This window comes from Kryptolebias marmoratus, linkage group LG1, assembly GCF_001649575.2.
Source record: "Kryptolebias marmoratus isolate JLee-2015 linkage group LG1, ASM164957v2, whole genome shotgun sequence".
Lineage (NCBI taxonomy): Eukaryota > Metazoa > Chordata > Actinopteri > Cyprinodontiformes > Rivulidae > Kryptolebias > Kryptolebias marmoratus.
The window spans coordinates 23,355,651-23,373,897 of record NC_051430.1 but is presented as its reverse complement, the minus strand read 5'-3'; the positions used below and the strand labels follow the sequence as shown (position 1 = coordinate 23,373,897).

Sequence of the window (18,247 nt, the reverse complement as noted above, 5' to 3'; positions counted from 1 at the left end):
TAATCATCAAAATTAAACGAAATAAACATTTGAAATATATGAGTTTGTATGTAATGTATGAATATAATATACAAGTTTCACTTTTTAAATGGAATTACTGAAATCAATCTACTTTTTCATGATATTCTAATTTTATGACCAGCACCTGTAGAATGACTGGATGAGCAAAAACAAAAATAAAAGAGGGAGCTTTTAGGAAACTCACTTTTGTTGAGCAGCATTTCCACAATGTCAGAGTAACCTTTCCAGGCAGCAGCGTGCAGCGGCGTGTCCCCGAGTTTGTTCTGAAATACAAAACCTCATCATTACTGAGACGCTTTAAGCATCGGCTGAAACTCCAACCAGAACTGCCTTTGTAAACTCATTGATATAGTTGTTTTTTTTAATTTTCCAACAGGCTTGTTTTCACACAAATAAATGTTTGGTTGTCTCAGAAACCCATCGTCACAGCCGACAGGTGAAACTGACTTAAATACTGGAACTACAGTCCAGAATTATACTTGTTTTCTAACATTATTATTTTCCTGTTACATTAGCAGCAGCAGCCGATAACAAACATGTTGTGGTGGTTTTAATTGGATGACTCTCAGCTACTCCTACAACAAGTTTTATCTCCATGTCTGTAACAAACACCGAACTGAAGCCGTTTTTGTTTTTGCTAAAGCTGATCAGCTCTGGCAGCCATCTTGAATTGGGAATTTACTCCAGAAGTTTATGGATTTATAAACATTCATTCAGTCATTGCATTAATTAAAATTTTTGTGTGATTGCCATGCTTCTCCTCTTATATTATAGGACTGATTTCAGCCCATTAATGAGGTCAGAGACACCTCACCTGCTGGTTGAGCTCCACCGTGGGCTGGCTCAGCAACAACTCCACCACATCTGAGACAAAAGGAGAACGTATTTAACGAGGTGCATTGTAACTTCCCGTGCGAAACAATCCTGCCCTGAGGCAAAAACACATGAAGCAATATTCGACGGTGGCACATTCACTGCTACCTTTATGTCCTCCGTGACAACCCCAGTAGAGGGCGGTGTTTCCTGCCTTGTCCAGCCCGTTGATTCCAACCTTGTTCTCCAGACATTCCCTCAGCCAGCTTATGTTCCCTGTTCCGTTTCAAAAGGTAAATGCAACAGCTTGAGAAACAAAAAAAGGGGAAAATAAGAACTCTGAAATGCTTAAATATTTAGATGCTCGTACCTCGTTTGGCTGCTTCATGCATAGGATTGTCAATAGATTCAGCTTGCTCCGCCACTAAAAACCAAGAGAGAGTGGAGATTCATTCTCAGAGCCCTGAGTTTTACAGCAACACCACCTTTCATCACTCACCATAGTTACTTGGAATTAGTCCCGTCCTTCCTCTACATGTCCCCTTCCACCAATTAGTGTCGCTCTGGAAAAGACAGGAAAGAAAAACTCCTTTCATTTTTATTCCAGAAGGGAAGGAATGAGGGAGGGCAAAAGCAGAAGCGAAATGAAGATGGAGAATATTTTTTTCTGACCGAAGAAGCACGAAGGACAGGCACGACCGTCGAAGGGAGAGGCAACGTGCAAAGAGAGCAGGATTCCTCAGAAAGAGGAACAACAAGCAAGGGCGACATCTGGACTTTTGCTTACCGTGTCTGAGATGTACAAAATGTCTCCCTCTTCAAAGTACAACTCATCCGGCTGAAAAAAGTAAAAACAAACAACTTTACCAAAACGGACAAGCTTTGGTTGTTCCAACTTCAAGACTCATCGTTGCATCTTTACTCTTCATCAGAAAACGGCGTGAAGAAGAAACACAAAGAGATTAGAGAGTATTTGAGAAGGAAATTATAGATTTTCTCTATTTTTTGTATTACTGAACAAGCATCCAATACAAAATGAATCTCTGATTACTTTAATTTATAATTCCTTGAGATTAAGACTGATATTTTTTATCAATCTTTTTTTAGTTTTACCAGTTTAGCAAGAAGAAAAGAAAGTAAAAGTAATGGTAAGATGAATGAATACATCAAATAACTTAAGATTAGTTAATAATGAGAGTAATTCACTAACCAGATTTGGAAAAAATGAATGATCAGGAGCAATCAAGAGATAATTCACAGAGTAAAAAAGCTCTTACTGTTCTGGGGTCGAAGGTAAACAGTGCTCTGAACACCTTGACTTGGCCTAAAAGGGCAGAACAGACACAGCTTGTTAGGTTAAACATTTGTGCCCCATTCCTGATAAAAAAAACAAAAAAAACAAAACAAACATGTGTGTTTGAGGAACAACACATCAGCCCTGCAGCACAGCAGGTTTCACTCCTGCAGCTCGCTGCAATGTGGTGAAACGCCCCAAATCAGGCGGGTCCGACTTCTCCGCAGCAAAAAAAAAAAAAAAACATCACGCAGTGTTTATGACACGCCGCGCGAGAACAAAGGCGCCGAGCCTCGGCACCGCCTCGCCGAAAGAATGCTGCCAGAGTGGTTGTGACCTGAACTGACAGCTCGGCGAGGTCGAGGCCCACAGGAAGCTCACAGAGACGGACTTTCAATCAGGCTGTTCTCGATTAAAGCCCAAATCAAAACCCCCATGTTAATTGATTTTGTAGGACGAAAATGCAAAATGTACCAAAGAGAAACCCCCAGGCAGACACACACACACACGTAAGGCCTCCTAGACCAAATCTAAGCCTGCACTGCTGTATTGGTAACACCAGAAAGTACTGATTTGCATCTGGCTTTTAGATAAGCGTCACTCGGACGTTCACTCTGCTGACTTCCTTTTTAAATATGTGCCACACCCCTATTGGTTAAGTCAATATTGTGTTTCAAAACGGCATACAGATCGCCTCACACACTTTCTGTGTGCACTTTAACGCCGGTCTGATGTATTTATTCCAACCAACCGTATGGTTTTTACTTTGAATATAATTACCACAGAAGGATGATCTGTGCTACACTACCTTCTTCTGTTAAAAATATATCTAAACTATTATAAATATATCACATCCGAATGGCTTAAAAAACACAACACTGATTTATTTCCTGTAAAAAATGAGCATATTTGTTGTTTTTTGAGAGGGAATTTTCTGCTTCTTTACTCGTTGGAGGGTTGTTTCTCCGCTCCATCTTTGCTCAGGGTTCCTGCAGAGCGAACACACACCGAACACACACCGCCTCAGTGTTCCTGATGAAGGGGGGCTGAGCTGCTGCACAACACCAGCTCTGTTCTGCCCGCAGGTCCAGTCACGCAGCCTCAAACACATGCACGCCTGCCCTGACTAGACCTGGTTCTTATTTCGGTTTTTTTAAACCCTCAGGCGTGCACAACAAGCTGAAGATGTGCGTTACTGTGATAAAAATCCGGATGTGGTTTTACTAATATTTCTAGCTGATTTGCTTTGTTCTAAAAGCTCTTTCTGCCACTTGTGTTTTGGGCCGGTCTCCCCCTGAACACAAAGGCAGATCTAACCTTCTTTGGTATCGGACTCTTATTGGTCTTATATATAAAAGAAACAGGCTCTTTTTTTTTTACTGCTGTAATCAAATATGTGGCAACACGCAGAACAAATCTCATTCTTGTTGTGAAATTGTGACGTTGCGGTGAAAATGTCAGAGCACAAAAATACCCTCACAGGCCTGGTCATGTTAAATCTGGGTGCTCGTGATGCACGACCTCACCATAAAAGCTACACCCCGGCGGTCTCCGTGTGTAAGGGTCACACGCAGAATGTATTTTTACACGTTTCAGCATGTTAACATCATGGGAAACTCAATGACAAAAACATGAATATAGACTCTGCATGACCATGCTGTGCATAAAAATGCGTAGTCAATATTCAGTCGTTCTCACAGGAACACAGTGCATCAGTCAAACTGATTCAATTTGAGCTTAAATGTTCAAAGACCATCAGGATATGAGTTCTTAGAATAAAAAAAAACTATTTCACAAAACTCTGGAGGATTAAGTCATCAGAGTTTCAGATCATCTTGGCTCAACCCAGCCTTGATTTAGTTTTACAGAAGAATTGAAACACTGGAGCTTTATTTAGCTCAGTTCAGACGGGGTTAACAGCCGAGTTTAGTTAATCCTGAAGTGTTTTTATCATCCAGTCACCTTGATCAGAAATGTACTTTAGCACAGTTACCAAAAGCACTTAATCTTGTTTTATCTAATCTAATATACTTTACTTTATAAGCATCAAAACAGCCCACAAACTGAAATGTAATGCCGTAATTTCACTGAGATCCCCACTACCTTTATAAACTGAAGTGATTTATATTGCTGCAGCCATAGAAAGGCTGCTGTTCAGATTGTTCTGGCCTGTATCGCTGCACGTGTTAAGATTGTTGCGTTAAATCGGATTAGGCATATCGGTGGCAATCCAGCTACCTCTGCATGCTTTGTGCTATTTAAGCCATTCACAAATCAAAACATTCGGCTCATTCAGGGGATGGGTGCCACGACGTTCGGGTTTTGTAACTTTTATACTCCTCGAAGTATTTTACTTTTTTCTTTTTAACAAATATTTCCCCCAAAACGTACAATGAAGTCTCTTCAATCCCTATAAAAACACTGTATTTTTAAAAAAGTATTCTTCAGTGTATTTTCTTTATTTTTGTCGTCTTATGACACATTTAGCTACTATTCTGCTACTTCGAGCCAGTTTTGATATTTTTAGCTAATATTTGATACTTTTAGCTCGCCTTTGGATACTTTTACTTACTGTTCTGTTACTCTTAGCTAATCTTTTGATGCTTTTAGTTACCATTCTGCTACTTTTAGCAGCCACTTTGCTTCATTTAACCATTTAGTTAGACTTTTGCTACATTTAGCTTTTAGCCAGCGTTCTGCCTCTTTTAGCCTCCAGCTGCCGTTCTGCTTCGTTTAGCCTCCAGCTGCCATTCTCCTTCCTTTAGCCACCAGCTACCGTTCTGCCTCTTTTAGCCTGAACAGTGTAGTTTCAGCATTTTTGCAGAAAATGTAGTTCATCCAGTTTGATCAAACAAATTAAGCCAGCTGTATTCTTTAACCCTGGATTCCTGAACTCTGCTGTTCCTCTGCAGAAACACAGTTTATATTGCTGCATGTACACATTATGCAAGAATATAAAGACTGCTTTCCCACTCAGTGGCCGCAGTGGGGAGGGGGGTTATCAGAACATCTTGATGCTCCTGTCCTGACCTTCATCACCACCTGAGGCATCACTCTTCTTCTGTGTTAGGAAATAGGGAAGTGACAGAGGCCTGCTCTGGCAATCGGCAGTGAAGCTACAAAAAAAAAACACTAACACTTTTAAAAACGCGTCCAGCTCACCCCGAACACAAGCATTTAAAGGGTACGGTTATAAACCACAATTTAAGCCCCGTTTTGTTTCGCGGAGTCTTTGTAAAGCTTCGCAGCCTAAAGGCAAAGTTCACCAGTCGTCCATTTAGCGAATCTTACCAACAACGGCTGTAAAAGTTTGAGGTGAAGTTTCTCTTACCTGTTTTTTTTAATATTTCTCAAAGCGGGTTTTAAATATTACCTGGCTTGGCCGGTTTAGGAGGGGGCTTCGACATCTGTGACACTCAAAAATAGTATGAGGAAGGGGAAGAAAAGCCCTGTGGGAAGCTTATCGTCGCTGGACTGTAGGACACTCGCTCAGCTAACGCTCCCAATGAGGAAGTTCGCTTGGGCGGAAAAGTGAGTTCTGCGCATGCGCTCTGAGTCTTTAAATGGTCAGAATTATAAGTTTAATCACTTTTGTTCATTGTGTTTGTTGCATCTGTACATTTACATCTTATTGATGTTTGTTGTGTTTTTAATTTTTTTTAAAAGAAAGAAATTTGTTGCTGACATTGCAATCTTAATGCTGTTATTATTTAGTGCAGGGTATAAATAAAGCCCCTGAAATGAGAAGAGTACACAGTTTACTCTTATTTGAGACCAAGTTAAGATATTTAAAAGCAATTTTGCACCTGGCGTCACATTATACTGTGGTCTGGGTTGACAGGGGATGAAAGACAAAGCTAAAGTGATAGTTCCTATTCTACGAAGTAGGCTTCTAAGAAAATATTAGTACAAATTATTGTGACAGTACATGTTGTACATAGCTCTTTGAACAACCCTAATTTGTTGAAAAAAAAAGAGTTTAGTTTTGAACAAACTGATGCTATCTGCTACAACTAAAAAAGATCATAATGCAGTTTTAAAGCCCCTTAATACCACCATCAATTCCACATTAGTTATTTACATAAAATTTGGAGACCATTTGCAACCAAAGGTAGCAACAGCAGCTGGCTGTAGCAGTTTTTGTGCGGCCTGTTGCACTGTTGCATAAATATAATAATCTTTGGGTCAGAATAACTGTGTGACGTGTAACTGATGGCAGTGTAAAGGTTTAAATGATGGTGTTCTCATGAAATGCTTTGAAATATTTGAGACTGGAGCTGTTCTAACATAGAAGATGTATACTTTGACCCTTGGCCTCTCCCTGATATTTCATCAGTCTGGTTAGAATTAAAATCTAGTTCTCCAAAAAGAGGCCATTCAATATGTAAGATATCCTACATATTATGGACAACATGCCAAATCATTTTTCCATAGTGCCCGGAGCTAAAAGGTCTGAACTATCCCTTTAAGATGTTTAACGCTTCTCTCCTATTAACCCTCTCCCTCAATAAAAGACCACAGAACTTCAAACATACACCAATGATTGAATTAGAGAAATTCTGGATTGGCCAGAGAAATAAAGTGATAAATTACCCTCAATTATAACCTTTAGGTAATTTTATACTTCATAGAAACATGAGTAATTATGTGGAACTATCAGTTTACTCAGTTTTTGAACATTTTTAAGCTCAGACTCAAGTGGGACAGACTTGTACTGTACTATTAGGTATGCACAGAAAACACACTCACAGCTGTTATTAGTGTCAATAGCGCTTGCCCTATATTACATAATTCAAATGCGGACGATATAGTTGTGTTATTCAGTATGTCTGTAAATCGCAAACAGGTTTTCAACATCCAGACTAGATGTTAATATTGTCTGGTCATTACTGATCACAGTCATTACAGCCAGGCCCCACGGGGTCATGTAAATTAACCTGTTTTTAGTCAGTTTTTATGTTGTCATTTATTTAAGTTAAATAAGACTATTTGTACGTGTTTGAATGAATGACATGACACAGCATACAGCATGCACAAGGCCATAACAATGTGTGGCTTTGACAACAGTACAGAGTGAACATGTAGCTCTTTACAAGATGTCTGCCAGAAATCTCACCCAGTTGACCTTAGTGGCCATTCCAGTGTTTATTTCGGTGACCTCAGTGATGTTCAAGCAAATATTTGCTGTCATTCTGTCAGGTCTGTCTACGAACGCCCAAGTTTCTACACAAAGGTCCTTTCAAGATGGCGGCGCAAATTCTTATCTCTCTGCCGTCGGTTGCTCAGGGGCCAGCCGTTTCTTTATCTCAGTGGGCGGGATCTGAGTGACGCAACACCCTATTCAGCGAATCAAGAGCGTCTTCAGCGGAAACGCACGAGGGAGAGGCGGGTTTGTTTATGCAGAAGAAAATAGCATGCCTGTCTCAACGTCCGTATCGTAGGTGAACTTTGAGGTGAAATGAAGAGACTAATTGTTGGAATTGGTGGGTGAGTATGTGTGGAGGGTTGTAAATAAACAGTAAATGTGTTAAAGTTTCTTGACGGACACAACGCTGAAGTTAGCTTCCGATTTCACAGTTCCCCTGAAGAGTAAATGAGGCTAAAGTGCAATCGGAGGCCAACTTCAGCGCCTTTCTAATAGACATCAGTTGAGATAACTAGTTGTTTATGTTCATTTTATACAACTATTTCTGCTGATTTGCTTTGTAGCTGAGAAATATAAGGAGATAAAACAATAGGTTTTAAAAAAAAATCTAAAATATATTCGTTTACTTCATAAAATTGAATGTTTGTGACTGAAATCCAGCAGGGACTCCAGTTCAGTTGGTGGATTGTTTGATAACCATGTGGCAGCAAAGACTGATAAGACTTGTTTACTCTTTGGAGTCTTGAGAGTAAAAGTCAAAATATTCTGTTTGTTTTGTACTTTCTTACGTAACAAGCTGTGTGGATGTGTTGCAAAAAAATTTAAATAACAATTAAACAACAACTAATGGCTGCATTCACACAGCCATCCTGTAGTTTATTATTTAGTAACTTTTAATGCTTTTTTTTTCTTGCAGAGTAACAAATGGGGGTAAATCCACTCTTTCTCAGAGTCTCCATCAGCTGATCCCCAGCAGCTGCATCATTACACAGGACTCATATTTTAAGGTAGATCGTGACGCCTTCCTCACATCAGATTGTTATTTTAAGGCGTTTCTGATGCCAGTAAAGGTTTTACAGATGTCGATTTTCTTCAGGATGATTCCGTTGTACCGGTGGACAGCAACGGCTTCAAGCAATATGACAGTAAGTGCACTGGATTTACCGTTCAGCTTGGAGATTTTTACAAGATTTAGACCCATTTAAGTTAATCTAGAAGTATAATTTTCTACTTTTTGTGCTAAAAGAGTGAATTCCTCTCAAATTGTTGTGTAATTTAATTTGAAACAACTCCAGATATATTGATGTTTTTTCTGACCTATGCTGTCTGAATGTGGACAGTTCAGCAACACCATGCTGGCTTTTTGCAGCGTTTATTTTCTGGGACATCAGATGTTTTAGACACGTGACAGTGGTGGATATTTAGTTGAACGTTTTTACTGTAGATTCAGTCGTTTCCTGTAAGTTTCTTCCAACCTAAAGAACACAGAAACAGATATTTTCTCCTAACTCTGATACAAGTCTTATATTTCTCTTCTCCTGACTGTTTTAGCAATCAATGCTCTTCACATGGACAAGATGATGACCACGGTGGACTCGTGGCGGACAGATCCCGACTCGTTCCTGAGGCAGCGAGGCCGGAACGTCGAGCGTTCGCCCAAAGACGCAGGAATATCTGTTCTGCTTGTGGAAGGTTTTCTCATTTTCAACTACAGGTACGTGGCGGGAAAGGTTAAAACACGCATATTTTTTTGCTGCCAGGACAGAAATTGCTGTGAGAATAAAGTCCAGGAAGCTGCTAATCGAGCAAACACGTAACGTTTCTTCACCACAAGGCGTCCAAACCTAAATAAAGTTATGTAATATTCTTGGAAAAATCCCATTTATCTGCATATATATACTTTTTTTTTTTACATCAGGTGTTATCTGTGTCACAGTTTGATGATTTAGCGTGAAAAAAATCGTAATAATATCTTTCACTTTTTCTGCATCTTACTATTTTAGACCTCTAATCGACCTGTTTGACAAAAGATATTTTTTGGAAATACCTTATGACGTCTGTAAGAGGAGAAGAAGGTACTTATTTCCTTTTTTCTTTTCTTTCTTGCTGTTTTTATAGCCGAGCACTGTTAGAGGAAACTGTTCTTGTCTGTTTCTGGCAGCTCCAGAGTTTACAATCCTCCAGATCCTCCCGGGTTTTTTGATGGATACGTTTGGCCGATGTACCTAAAGAACCGCCGCGAGATGGAGGGGATCACATCGGAAATCAGTGAGAGTTTGGTTAAAAATGACGTGTTTTATACAGTGTGCTGTTGTTTCATGAAACACGTTAATGACGAGCTAAACTGATGCTTATTGAGAAGGTTTTGGCTCAAATAAAAGCTGTTTAAAGCGCACATCATTATGAGTAATATTGTTGTAGTGACTGCTCAGTTATTGAGCAGGAAAATGAAGTGAACTGAATGTTTAATCTGTTTTTTTTGCAGCCTTCCTGGATGGTCAGAAGCCAAAGGAAGAGCTGCTAGCTGCTGTATACGAAGATGTTTGCCAGGAAATAGACCGACTCCGGGGTGAGGCTACTGCTTGATAACGTGTCTAATGTGTTTTCTGTGAACTATGCCACTTCAAACAGTTGGAAGTACTTCGCTTTTTATTATGCAATGACAGACAATTTAAAGTGCGTACCGAAGAGATTTTTTTCAGTGTTTAACTTTTACGCTAACCAGGACAAGAAGTCTTAAAGTTTGGGTGCAGTTTTGTGTGAATCAGTCAGTCTACAGTGAAGCGAAGTTGTCAGGGACACGCTAAATGAATTACATCTAAAAGAACAAACAAATAAACCCAAAATTCTGTTAATTATTGCTTTTTATTCTGTGCTCCTCCTTGTTCAAACCCAGATAAATGACAGTTCTGTGCTTGGATTTTTACTAACATGTCTCCTCTTTTTATCTGTTTTATTGTCAGAGAAAAACTGAGATGATCTAGTATTTGTTCCACCATTTATGGAGGCTGACCTCTGATCAGATTGGCCTTTTTAAAAAAAAAAGGCACAGCTTGTTGTAGTACCAGTGGAGACCACCGGGGGAGTGCTTTAGTCGCGGGGGAAATGTGACCTGCAACATTTGGCATCACGCTGACGCAAAATCACTTTAAACGTTAACATCAGATTTCATTTTTCCAACCCGAACAATCTTATTCTCTTATTGTGTCATTCCATGAAGGTGACGTTACTGCTTATTTCTTCTTAAATTAGTAAGAAAGCCGTGAGTGAAAACAAGCTTATCTTTTATTTTCTGAATTTGTCCATTTTAAGGACAAAAAACACATTTTTATCATTTCATTCTGCTTTCATTTTCACTTAAATGTTTGTTTGTACTAGATGTATAATTATGTGTTTGTGAATGGATCCTGTTTCCTAATTAGATAAGTTTTATAGATGAAGGTGAATAAAAACCTTTTTGTATGAATTCATTTTGTAGTGACGTTCATTAAAACTGCTGAAGGTCTGCAATGCTAAAACAAGCCTTAAATCTGAATATCATGCAGGATTAGTCTTTATCTGCTGTGTAAGTCTGAAACTCTTTAGTTTAAACTGAATATAACTTCTATGAAACTTAAAAAAAAAACTAAAAGAATACCATAAATGAGCTTTTCAGTCCATAAACCTGTTCAATTTTGGATTCATCATCTGATAAATGATCAAAGATTCAACCAGTTTTATGTTAGGACTCACAACTCATCTTACAGTTTCTTTACAGGCCCCAAAATATATATGTATATATATAATAAGAAGGCATAGACAATAAGATGCACATTCAAACATTGCTTCAGACTTGTTTCTTTTTGAGGGATTGATTTATAAATGCTTATAAAGACTCTTTACTTGTTCCTTTAAAGGCAAAAGCTGTTTCAGGGTTAAGAAAACAAGAATATTGTGAATTTTCTGCTACAAAACCCAAAGTTTGGATAGATCTTAACGAGATGAGACTGAGCCTTTATCCTGTTAAAAACAGACAACAGCTCTCAAACGTCTGTCTTGTTTTACTTCAAAAGCAGAAACATTTAAAAGAAAAGTGCCCATCTTTTATCAGCCACTGACTTTAATCTAAAGAAGAGATTCCAGTCGAGTTTCAGGCGAGTAAAACAAATCAGAAAGTCTTAATTTAGATTTTTTTTTTTTTTTCCTACTTTTACACGTTTGATTGCGAATTAAACTGACATCTACATTTAGTCTTTGAAATGGGAAACATGTAGTTGATATAAAACCATTTGGGGCAGTTCAGAGGGTGAAGAAGGCCTTACAGAGAACAGCTGAATCAGCTCACTAAGACGCCAGACATCCTGTCGGGCTCAGAAGTTACTCCGAATTTCAGATATTTATTGCAAAACAGGACTTTAAGTAAAATAGTTCTAATTATTTTATGTTGCAGTGACTAGATACAACTAAATGTGGTTAAAAAAACACTGACTGACATTTAACATTCACTAATTCCTTTATTTAAAGCCTTAATTTAGTTTAATTTATTCATTTTATCCAACTCATCTTTGCATGATTGTTAAGAAAAGGACAAATATCAGCCTGCTGCATCACTTTGGTGTGAAAGTTTTTAAAAGACTATCCTCAGTCCATGTAGCTTTGTGTTTATTTGTTGATTAAGGTTTGAAGAAATCACGTCCTTGTTGCTGCAATCTGAGTGGGAAACTTTATCTATTTCAGAACATGTTGCTGTCTTCCTGCAGCATGTTATGAGTGGAATGTCCTGGAAACGCGCGTGATGCTTTCCAGTGACAAAGCAGATTATGGAGCACGTTTGAGCGGTTTGTACTGGAAAGAGGAGGGGCTACGGTAATCAGGGGGAACGTCATCTGAGCCCCTCGGCTGCTGAACTTCCTCCTCCACCGGAACCACAGCTTTCATTCCTACACAGGAACGTGTCAGAGGGCCGCTTTGAATCTCAGCGATCCATACGAACCTGCAGCTGCCCGTAAACGTTCACAAAAGCCTTTATTGCAAAACTCATCCGAGAGACAGGGAGTTGCATCATTTCCCACACCAAGCACACACACAGACACACAGAAAACGCTGAAAAATTCACCAAAAAGTCCACGCCGTCAGCAGAATATTCTGTGTGAACCTCAGAGGCCTGACCTGTCTAACCGGCATGTGCAGCAAAACACACATCACATGCAAATCTGGGCATTCCTCACTTCCCTGTACCGGCTGTATCCTCCTTCTAACTCAACGTATTTAAGTCTGCGGTGGTTTCTGACAGAAACAGACACGTCTGACGGCGCTCCAGGACCGATTTGCTGAAGTAGGACTGAGAATCTGTCCGGCATGGGGTTTTTGACACGTCTGTGTTTGGTTTTTGCCTGCTGCATTTGTTGCTACAAAGCCATGCCTACTAACCCCAGCCAGGAGGCTGTGAATGACAGACCTGTGATTGGTAAGTACTTCAGATAGTACTTTTCATCTACTATAGATAGTACTTTTTTAAGTTGTAGCACTTGTTCTTTACTTGTCCACCTTTATTCATCTCTAAGCACACAGTGGACTTCATGATGAGAGGAAAAAAAGCATCTTTGAAGGACCTTCAGACAGTCTGGAGATGACTTTAAAAGACTGAAATAAAGTCTGGCTCCTTGGAAGTGAGAAGCAAAGAAATTAGGAGATAAAATGTTGCTTTGTTTTTGTCTCTCAGGTGTTTTAACTCAGTTAGTTTCCGACGACGTGATGAAACCCTTCGGGAGGACCTTCATACCTGACTCCTACGTGAACTACATAGAGTCCGGGGGGAGCAGGGTGATGCCGATCAGGTGGGCTCTGACATCCATCATCATTTGAAGTTTTTTTAAAAATCCAACGCACCTCCAGAATAATCTGAGCTGAGAAGAAAAAAGCCCCCCACTTTGACATTTGAACTGTTCAGGGAGTGCAAAAAGAAACTAAGGTCAGAATAAATGTCGAAGCTGCTGCCAGTGGCTCATTTGCAGTCACCATGGTAACCACACACACCTGTGTCTGTCGCTTCCTGGAGTTAACGAGAGGCAAACGCTGAAAATCAGCCTCAAACAAGCAAAAACTATAAATCAGATCCTTAAAATCCCTGATCTGTGAGCAGCAGAAGGCTCTGGTGGTTAAATGTGTGAATTTTTATATTTCTGCATTAATTTATGTAGGAGATAAGACATAAAAAAACACTTTTCACTCCCAGTTTTGAGGAGAATATTCTGAGCTAAAATATAGCTGAATCTATGGAAGCTTGGCGCACTCTCTGCATTCTGGGAGGATATGAGAGAAAACTGTACTTCCTATAGTGGCAAGAAAGGTACCTTGTGAAAGAAGACGAAAATCCCTACATTTTGATGTATAATTTGCATCTGTACCAAAAACAGCTGTGGGAGTAAGACCAGTTTTTTTTGTAAAAGATCAGAAAGTTTTACTCAGCTCAAAGATAAATGTGGAACAACGGTCTGCTGAACATTTCATGAAAAAAAATCTGTAAAAAAACACAAAACTTAAACTACAATTCTATAAAAACCATAAAAGCTATAAAAAATGCTATATCAGACATGTAAAGTCCAACTTTCTGGGATCTGTTTAAACCTTGAATGATGTTTTTAATGTGAGTTATGGCTGATCTGTAGAGCTCCAAAGAGGGCTGGGTTTTCTCACGTGTTTCACCAAAATCCCATTGAGCTCCATTTTTTCACACAGTTCATTTGGGGACTTTTGTCCTTCAGTGAGGCTTTAAACACTGATAGTAAACCTGTACTGCCCATAACATCTGAATAAAGTTTAATTATTGGATTATGGTGACATTAGGAATAATAAACGAACATGGATTTGGTCTGTTTTCCTGGACAGGTTGACTTTTTCGACTGCCGAGTACGAAAACATCTTTAAGAAGATAAATGGGTGAGCACGACTGTGAAACTGTAAATGTGCAGCACAATTTTAAAAACAACGCCTTTAATAAGTCAATAAATATCTGCTCTGTGTTGTTTGCTCAGCCTGTTTTTTATCGGTGGAGCTGCAGATTTGGAGACCTCAGACTACGCCAGGGTGGCCAAGATCTTTTACAGACTTGCGTTGGAGGTTTGTCTCCAGCGTTCTGTCCGACCATCAGCCTGTCCTGTCTTTATTTCTGTCAGATTTAATATTTTTATTGGGTAAACAGGCTCATGAGGCTCAACCCTTTATCTGCCTGTGTTTTTTGTTGTGTTGGAGAAGTAAAGTGTCTGCCTGTGTCTGTTTCAGGCCAACGACGCCGGAGATTTCTTCCCCATCTGGGGCACGTGCATGGGCATGCAGCTGCTCACCGTGCTGGTAGCCGGCGAAAACCTGCTCACAGACACCCCCGCCGAGAACGTCGCCCTGCCTCTCAACCTCACGGCAGGTAAAAGCTTCTCAGAGCTGTTATGCCTTTAAAAACTATTTCAATTTATATTTTAATAGGCACAAAGTAGATGCAAAGTTCAGCGATGTGTCCTGATTTAAAAGTCAACGCTTCGATGAGCTACAGGGGCTTTTAATTTGACGCCAAAGGTTGCGTTCACCACTTAACACAGAAACATGTCAGCTGTTAATGACTAACATAAATGTATTTAAACTCAAATAAATCAAACTCATTTGTCCCTGCAGAGGCCGTCTCCAGTAGGATGTTTCAGGACTTCCCTAAAGAACTCCTGAAGGCTTTGACAGAAGAACCTCTGACTGGAAACTTTCACAACTATGGAATCACCGTCCAGGTACCCCTCCGCTGCTGCGGGAGACTTCCTGTCAATGACTTAATATAGTTTTATTTGAAGGGAGTTTCTTCACAGGGACGCAGATTGGACATGTCTGATTTATGTTGACAGTTAAATTGTCATTAGGCGTTTTTTTTTCTTTAAACCTGTGCGAGTAAATCTGCAAAACTCACCCTAACTCTGCTCCAAATTACTGGATATCTTTAGGTACAGCTAATGTTCAGCGCTAAATGAACGTGCTCCGGATAAATATTCATGTGTGTTTATGTGTCTGTTAGCAAAATATCTCCTGAAACACTAGAAGGATTTTAGGGACCCTTTGAGGAAATAATCATTTGCTGATTAACTGTTGGTGGCAACTCGGTTCAAGATGGCCGGCACAGACAACTGGGTTTAGAAAACACAAAAACTGCTAAAACTTTGCCAATTTTACAGAAACCGAGCTAATATTTGGTGTGGTAGTAGCTGAGAGTCGTTCGCAACACATACATCAAGTGGTACTCATTGTGCGTTGTCTGTTAGCAAAATATCTCATGAACCACTGGACGGGTTTGAATGAAACTCAGAAAGTAAACCCTTAACTTTTCCAGTGAATCTAGTTCAAGATGGCCTCCACAGCTAACCAGTATTAGCCAACACAAAAATAGCGACACGTCAGTCAGTTTCACAGGAGCTGGGCTCAAAACTTTAACGTGGTAGTAGCTGAGAGTCATTCACGTTACGTGCTCTGAGTGCCACATCCTGACGTATCACACCGGACGTTCAAGTCTCAGGAAATGTGAGACTATTAGTTTCTGACTGGAAAACTCTGTTTGACAAGAAGTCTCAGAGTTGTGCTCTCATTTAAGACAGATGAAAATAAATCATCGGCCGTTTTTCCCTCATGGAAAACTTCTTCTTCTCCCAGACCTTTCAGGAGAGCGAGAAGCTGAGCGGTTTCTTCTCCCTGCTGTCCACGAACGTGGCTGGGAACGGCGCTCGCTTCGTCTCCACCCTGGAGGGTAAGTAAAAGTTGAACACGCCGAACCCGAGCCGAGCTGAGCCGAGCTGTGACGGCGCTGTGTCGCCTTTCCTCTCCTCCCCGCAGGTAAAAGGTATCCCTTCTACGGCGTGCAGTGGCACCCAGAGGTGAATGGTTTCCAGTGGGACGCCAGGCTCAACCTCCCTCACTCCGCTCACGCCGTTCAGCTGTCGTCGCTGCTGGCCCAGTTTTTTGTCAACCAAGGTATCAGTTCTGACTGTGTTATATTAACCATGAATAATCACTGATTACTGATTTGACTACTGAAACACGGACAAAAACAATCTCCAACCGGCTTGAATTCCTACATTTTTAAATCAATACATCACAACACACACAAGTTCATCTCCCTTTTTTTTTAATCAGTCTTACATTTTAAAGTTTTAGGAACAGAAAAGCTTTAAAAACTTCCCAATGGTCAGACAGTTCAGTGGTTGAACATCAATCACTTTAAACACATATTTTCCATGTGATTCTTGCATCTGTTTGATACAGTTTCTGCTTCAGTGAGTTGTTTTAGGAGTTAACTCATGATGATTTTTTGGCTTATTGAAGCTTTTAAATGGCGCTCTATGTACAAATATGCATCGCACATGATATAAAAATGTGTCTGCTCGTGTTTTTCTGTCTGTATTAAGCTCCTAAACCCTCTTAAAAGTTCATTTCAGTCATTATACGTGGCTGAAAGACAGATGAATCTTTAACTAGCCACAAATGTTTCCACTAGGTGTGCAAATATGGTACAAAAACAATGACATGTGAGCTGGTTGGGGACAAAACCTTCCCTTTTTTTAACTCGGTGGTAATGTTCTTTCTGTTTTGCTCACCTCTGTTATTCAGGAAGAAGAAGTTTGCACAAGTTTGACACTCCAGAGGAGGAGAGCTCGTCACTGATTTACGTCTACAAACCTGTCTACACGGCCAACTTCACTTCATACGAGCAGGCCTACTTCTTCTGAGCTGAAAGGAAACAGACTGCTTCAGAGCTTTTGCACTTATTGCCAAAATCTTTTAAAAAATAATGTGTATATTATGTAAATTAATGTTGTTGTTATCACCGACCTGCTTGTTTGCGGAAATAAAATGATTTGTTTTTGTCTGTTGGATGTGAAACAGTTGCTTTAAGGAACTAATAAAAACTGTTCCAGGACATTACTTCAACATTTCGGATTCATGACCTCAATTTTTTTTATTTGTTCACACACACCCACCCACACACACACACACACACACACACACACACACACACACACACACACACACACATAATTTACAGAGTACAGGCTCACAGGGACTCCTGATTTTATCCCAGACAGATAAGACATCTACCTTCAAGATGCAGAAAAACACAAAGATAAACAGATTAACCTTTAACCAAGCTAAAAGGACAACAACACACACACAAAAAAGTGAATTTTCCACAAAACAATGCAAAATGTTTGCCAAACAGAACGAATTTAAATTAACTTCCTCAAAGAGGTTAGAAACATGACAACAGGTGATAAGGACGCAGCAAAACAAGCTTAAAAACAAAAAGATCTAAAACTGTTTACAGCCAAATTACATAAAAACTAATAATTAATGAAACAAATACGGACCAGGATGAGAGGCTCTGCAGGATCCACCTCCTCTGGCTTAAAGACGACTTTTTATCAGCAATAAAACTTTTATCTGTCAATAACATTTGGACTTCTTTATGTCAGTCAAAGTTTTTCTTTTTCTGTCAGTATTTTTTATTTATTTCTGTCAATAAAATCCTTGATTATTTTCTGGTAATATTATTTTTTCCTGTTAATAAAGGTTTTCTGTTTTCTGTCAAATTTTTTAACTAACTTTTTGCTGTCAATTTTTATGACCTTCAATAAAATGTTTACTTTTTTCTGTTAATAATTTATTTTTACTTACCTGTCAAAAACATTTTTGATTATTTTCTGCTATTTTTAAATACAATTTTGACTTTTTGCTGACAATAAACCTTTTGACTAGTCTGTCAATAAAGTTGTTTACTTCTTTCTGTCAACACGATGCTTTTTTCTGTTAGTAAAATTAATATTCTTTTTGTTTGTCAGTAAAATGACTTTATTTCATTAAAAAAAACATTTTTTTTTGCAGTATAGTTTACTTCCTGAGCTCTGTCTGCAGCCCTGACCCTCTGTGGTTCAGCCCCCTGCAGATGACGTGGGTTGGGGGTGGGGGGTGGG

At 39.5% G+C, this 18,247-nt stretch overlaps 3 protein-coding genes across 4 annotated transcripts in view; 2 read left to right on the top strand and 1 right to left on the bottom strand.

Annotated features, from left to right (window-relative positions):
- ostf1 (osteoclast stimulating factor 1) overlaps nucleotides 1-5,658 on the bottom strand; it is a 9,543-nt gene extending 3,885 nt beyond the window's left edge. Inside the window, exons 1-8 of the mRNA XM_017412089.3 lie at nucleotides 5,502-5,658; nucleotides 2,112-2,158; nucleotides 1,622-1,672; nucleotides 1,334-1,397; nucleotides 1,205-1,258; nucleotides 1,003-1,110; nucleotides 836-885; nucleotides 206-284 (exon numbers count right to left, since the gene is read on the bottom strand). Coding sequence (XP_017267578.1) covers nucleotides 206-284; nucleotides 836-885; nucleotides 1,003-1,110; nucleotides 1,205-1,258; nucleotides 1,334-1,397; nucleotides 1,622-1,672; nucleotides 2,112-2,158; nucleotides 5,502-5,535 — 487 coding nt within the window. The 5' untranslated portion in view covers nucleotides 5,536-5,658. The remainder of the gene's footprint in view (nucleotides 1-205; nucleotides 285-835; nucleotides 886-1,002; nucleotides 1,111-1,204; nucleotides 1,259-1,333; nucleotides 1,398-1,621; nucleotides 1,673-2,111; nucleotides 2,159-5,501) is intronic.
- A 1,791-nt stretch (nucleotides 5,659-7,449) lies between these two features.
- On the top strand, nucleotides 7,450-10,744 carry nmrk1 (nicotinamide riboside kinase 1). Of its 2 annotated transcripts, XM_017412180.3 has the most exons (8): nucleotides 7,450-7,615; nucleotides 8,191-8,281; nucleotides 8,371-8,419; nucleotides 8,826-8,988; nucleotides 9,278-9,349; nucleotides 9,436-9,542; nucleotides 9,760-9,843; nucleotides 10,238-10,744. In XM_017412180.3, exons 1-8 carry the CDS (start codon nucleotides 7,587-7,589, stop codon nucleotides 10,246-10,248), a joined length of 606 nt encoding a protein of 201 aa, XP_017267669.1. In that variant the 5' UTR covers nucleotides 7,450-7,586; the 3' UTR covers nucleotides 10,249-10,744. The 2 variants fall into 2 exon arrangements, with proteins under 2 accessions (XP_017267669.1, XP_017267668.1); XM_017412179.3 differs by having other exon boundaries at nucleotides 9,760-10,744.
- Nucleotides 10,745-12,466: 1,722 nt separating this feature from the next.
- On the top strand, nucleotides 12,467-17,209 carry LOC108233685 (gamma-glutamyl hydrolase). The gene is made up of 9 exons (XM_017412282.3): nucleotides 12,467-12,720; nucleotides 12,976-13,090; nucleotides 14,142-14,192; nucleotides 14,288-14,372; nucleotides 14,535-14,673; nucleotides 14,919-15,025; nucleotides 15,933-16,026; nucleotides 16,113-16,250; nucleotides 16,887-17,209. Exons 1-9 carry the CDS (start codon nucleotides 12,612-12,614, stop codon nucleotides 17,003-17,005), a joined length of 957 nt encoding a protein of 318 aa, XP_017267771.1. The 5' UTR covers nucleotides 12,467-12,611; the 3' UTR covers nucleotides 17,006-17,209.
- The last annotated feature ends 1,038 nt before the right edge of the window (nucleotides 17,210-18,247 follow it).